A 5,000-nucleotide genomic window follows, 5' to 3' on the forward strand; every position below is an offset into this window, starting at 1 on the left:
ACTTGTAAACCGAAGGTCATGGGTTCGAGTCTCGGGCCGGCAGGGATTGTAGGTGGGGGGAGTGAATGTCCAGCGCTCTCTCCTCCCTCAATACCACGACTGAGGTGCCCTTGAGCAAGGCACCGAACCCCCAACTGCTCCCCGGGCGCTGCAGCATAAATGCCCACTGCTCCGGGTGTGTGTTCACGGTGTGTGTGTGTGTGTGTGCGTGTGTGTGTGTGTGTGTGACTGTGTGTGTTCACGGTGTGTGTGTGTGTGTGTGTGTGTGTGTGTTCACTGCTGTGTGTGTGTGTGTATGTGTGTGTGTGTGTGTGTGTGTTCACGGTGTGTGTGTGTGTGTGTTCACTGCTGTGTGTGTGTGTGTGTGTGTGTGTTCACGGTGTGTGTGTGTGTTCACTGCTGTGTGTGTGTGTGTGTGTGTGTGTTCACTGTTGTGTGTGTGTGTGTGTGTGTTCACGGTGTGTGTGTGTTCACTGCTGTGTGTGTGTGTGTTCACGGTGTGTGTGTGTTCACTGCTGTGTGTGTGTGTGTGTGTGTGTTCACGGTGTGTGTGTGTTCACTGCTGTGTGTGTGTGTGTTCACGGTGTGTGTGTGTTCACTGCTGTGTGTGTGTGGTGTGTGTGTGTTCACGGTGTGTGTGTGTGTGTTCACGGTGTGTGTGTGTTCACTGCTGTGTGTGTGTGTGTGTGTGTGTGCACATTGGATGGGTTAAATGCAGAGCACGAATTCTGAGTATGGGTCACCATGCTTGGCCACATGTCACTTCACTTAATCATTTTCAATTTAATTGAATTTTAAAGCACAGCCACCCAGGGATGCGCGGTATACCGATACTGGAAAAATACCGGTATATATTATATTTCAAACGGTACGATATCATAATTTTGCTCAATTCGGTATTTCATACGCTGCTGTTGCAAAATGCACCTGTAGGTGGCAGTGCTTCCCAAATTGCTGCGCAACCGGTAAATGTGACAACAGAACAACACGATGATCAAACAGATGAAACTCAGCGCACCCAAAATGAATAAATAAAGAGAACAGTAGAAGTGAAATATGGCATTACTTTGGATAAAAAACAGATGACAAAGGTGAAGGAACTGGCCTCACTGCACCTGTATGCAAGCGTTGCTATAGGCCTAAATCATGTTGCCACAGCAACACATCAAATCTTTTTAAGCATTTGTCGCTTGCTCATCCTGATCTTTTCAAAGAATTAAGAGATCGACAGGTGAGTGCATCATTCATAAATTCAGATTTGATTTGACCTTTTATTCACATCTGATCAACGCACATTCAGATGTAATACAGTAAGCGCAAACGTGCATGTGAGACACGCTAGAATCAATGAAGTTTTGGTCACGTAATGCATGCACTTGCATTTCATACAATCACATTTTAATTGGATATGAATTGAGCAAGAGTTTTGCTATATTAATTTTAGTATCAATGATATTTAGGGAATGTTTCTGACGCGCTGCTGACCGCTAATATGAAGCAAGAGATAGTGAGATTTATATTTAATGCTTTTTCTTTGGTTGAGTCTGAAATCTGAAAACAATCTGAGAGAGAGAAATAATAACATGATTTTGAATATTACTTTGACTGTTAGAATAACACTTTACAATAAAGCAATCAATTGCACAACTTCAGTGCTATTTGTTTTCTTCAAACTTCTTCAAAATGAAGCCTATGTTTCCGGTAGGTTTTTGTTTAGGAGACATTTAGTTTGCGCTGTGTTTGCACTGAAAAGATAAGATTTGAATATATTTTCATCTTATTACTTCAGTTAGCCTATTTTTTTTTCTCCAACATCAAAATGTAACCTATGTTCCCTTTAGGTTTTTTGTTACAGTTTGATACAAACGTATTAACATATGTTTTTATTATTATTAATAATATTTTTTTTTAATTCACTTATCTTTTGAGGCTGGTTATTTGTCACCTATGGTATCGATTTAGTATCGATACCGAGGTACTACATTCTGGTATCGTACCGAAGCCAAAATGATGGTATCGAGCCATCCCTACAGCCACCACAAAATCAGACTTTAGCACCTCTTTTTACTTTGAGATCATTCTGAGGTTAAATGCAGATTTAAAATCATAACAAAAATAGTTGAACAGCTATGATGCTGTTTCTGAAATCAAATCTTTGCAGGAAACACTGGCATCTAACAGTTCATCTTAAAAAATAAAGCATACACATAAAGCCAAATAGGAAATAAAACAGTTATTAAATAAGCATGTGTCCTAAACTCCTGAAACATGTGGCATATATTTCAGAGCAGTCACTGCAATTTATTAAATATATCACTCAAATCTGTCTGTCTGTCTGTGTCTGTGTGTGTGTGTATGTGTGTGTGTGTGTGTGTGTGTGTTTGTGAGAGAGTGAGTGAGTGTGTGTGTGTGTGTGTGTGTGTGTGTTTGTGAGAGAGTGAGTGAGTGTGAGTGTGTGTGTGTGTGTGTGAGATCGTATCAGACACTGATGTTGTTTCTGCTGTTATTGACCGATTTCCTCTGCAGGAATCCAGGTGTCCTGGAGCAAACCAATCCCTGACACACACTCTCTCACACACACACACACACACACTCACTCACTCACACACTCTCTCACACACACACACACACACACTCACTCACTCACACACTCTCTCACACACACACACACACACTCACATATACACGCACACACACACACACACTCACTCACTCACTCACACACACACACACACACACATATACACGCACACACACACACTCACTCACTCACACACACACACACACACGAAGAACGTTTCAAGAAGCCTGTAACTCTAGAACCCACCTTAATTTTGTGTAAATATATTAGCTTTGGTGATTCTAGGAAGAACTTTTAACATCATTGGAATCTGTCCCTTACACAAACGCATCTTTATGGTGGAAAAGGGTTCTTTAGATCATTCAAATGTTCCTCACAGTACGTAAGAATGGTTCTTCTATGACATCACTGTGAAAACAGCTTTAGTTTTGAGGATAAAGAGCCAGAAATGAAGGATCTTTATTGAAGCACTGAAGAACTTTTAAAATGAGTTGATTTATTCAGAAGTAACTTCTCATTATCTGAAGACTAATCATCCCAGAAATAAATTCAGATTCTGCAGTTACTGTGAAAGACAATCAAAGCTTAGAAGTTAGTCAAAGTCAATGATTAATTCTGATTCCAGGGTTTGATGTTCAGTAAAGACAGGGTGGTATTTGTTTGAACAGTATTAGTATTAAACAGCTGCTCGGAACACTCCTGTTAGAACAGAATAACGCAGAATATTAATAACAGTAATATGTTACTAATATTAATGTTGCTCGTACCTTCCTCTGCTGATGTGAATCCAGTCCAGAACCAGATCACAGCAATAATCCAGAAAACAGGATCCATCTCAAAGTGCTGTCAGATCATTAGATTCAGATCCACTCCAGTCTCTCAAAACCTCATCAATCCGATTTCAACAAACAACACGGATTATTATTTAATTATGTAAAAACTCCACAAATCCGACTCGTGAGGAACTTTTCTTTCTAAACTAACCTTAGTTTCGGCCCATTCCTGTTTCAAATAAATGAAGATAAAACTTGACCAGTCTAAATCTGCAATCCACACTGAATCCGATCCGGATCAAACAGATAACGTTACCAATAAACTCGAATCGGACTGAAACTCAATCCTGGTTATGCGCTGTCCCGCCGTTAAAACTCTCTAATCCCAGCAGCGCGCGCTTCTTCCGTTCAAAGTCGTCTATATTCCATTCGTCGCTGCGGTCAGCCGTTAAATAATCTCGAGAAAAACATTTACCGAAACTTTCGCAGCGACGCGGAGTTACCGTCGAGTTTCCCTCAGAACCGAGCACTGCTGCTAACCCCGCCCCCCGCGGGCAGCACCGCCTCCTATTGGTCCGAGCGGCTGTCCGTCAGAGCTGAAACACGAGCGCGCTTCATGTAGACTGACGCGCAAATTAATTTAGTTTATGTGATATATATACATATAAATATACTGAATAGCTTACAAATACGATGATTTACAAATTCAGTTGCTCTGTACTAAATCACATACACTGGAGAGTTCTGATGAATTTGTTTATAAACAGTGTTGAGGAGTAACTACATGTAATTACGTAATTTAATTACAAAATAAATGTAACTGTAATTATTTACTGAGGAAAAAAATTGTAATTAAATTACAGTTGAAAATGTTAAAGATTACAAGGGGTTACATCTGAATATTTTCTCTTTCACACACACACACACACACACACACACTCACACACACACACACACACACACACACACACACACACTCACTCTCTCACGCACACACACACACACACACACACACACACTCACTCTCACACACACACACACACACTCACTCTCTCACGCACACACACACACACACACACACACACACACACACACTCACTCTCACACACACACACACACACACACACACTCACTCTCTCACACACACACACACACACACACACACTCACTCTCACACACACACACACACACACACACACACACACACACACACACACACACACACACACACTAATGGTTAGAGAATGATTATACATGAAATACAGTGCAGTCCGTTCAGACGTAGCACAGCTCATTCAACAAATGCACAGCTAAACAGATGAGTTTTGAGTCTTGATTTAAATGTGGCTAATGTTTTAGCACATCTGATCTCTTCTGGAAGCTGGTTCCAGCTGCGGGCCGCATAATAGCTAAAAGCAGACTCCCCTTGTTTTGTGTGAACCCTTGGTATTTCTAACTGACTCGATCCTAATGATCTGAGTGGTCTGTTCGGTATATATTCAGTGAGCATATCAGCAATATATTTAGGTCCTAGACCATTGAGTGACTTATAAACGAGTAAAAGTACTTTAAAATCAATCCTAAATGTAACTGGAAGCCAGTGTAAGGACCTGAGGAGTGGTGTGATATGCTCAGATTTTCTGGTT

At 41.0% G+C, this 5,000-nt stretch overlaps 1 protein-coding gene across 2 annotated transcripts in view; it reads right to left on the reverse strand.

Moving 5' to 3' along the window:
• LOC306859231 (ephrin type-B receptor 4b-like) overlaps nt 1-3,931 on the reverse strand; it is a 28,180-nt gene extending 24,249 nt beyond the window's left edge. The window contains exons 1-2 of one of the 2 annotated variants that reach the window (XM_079400151.1): nt 3,566-3,897; nt 3,349-3,467 (exon numbers count right to left, since the gene is read on the reverse strand). In XM_079400151.1, coding sequence (XP_079256277.1) covers nt 3,349-3,415 — 67 coding nt within the window. In that variant the 5' untranslated portion in view covers nt 3,416-3,467; nt 3,566-3,897. Of the gene's footprint in view, nt 1-3,348 lie in introns of both variants that reach the window. The other variant, XM_079400150.1, reaches the window with a different exon arrangement.
• Nucleotides 3,932-5,000: the final 1,069 nt, after the last annotated feature.

Source organism: Barbus barbus, assembly GCF_936440315.1.
Source record: "Barbus barbus genome assembly, chromosome: 40".
Lineage (NCBI taxonomy): Eukaryota > Metazoa > Chordata > Actinopteri > Cypriniformes > Cyprinidae > Barbus > Barbus barbus.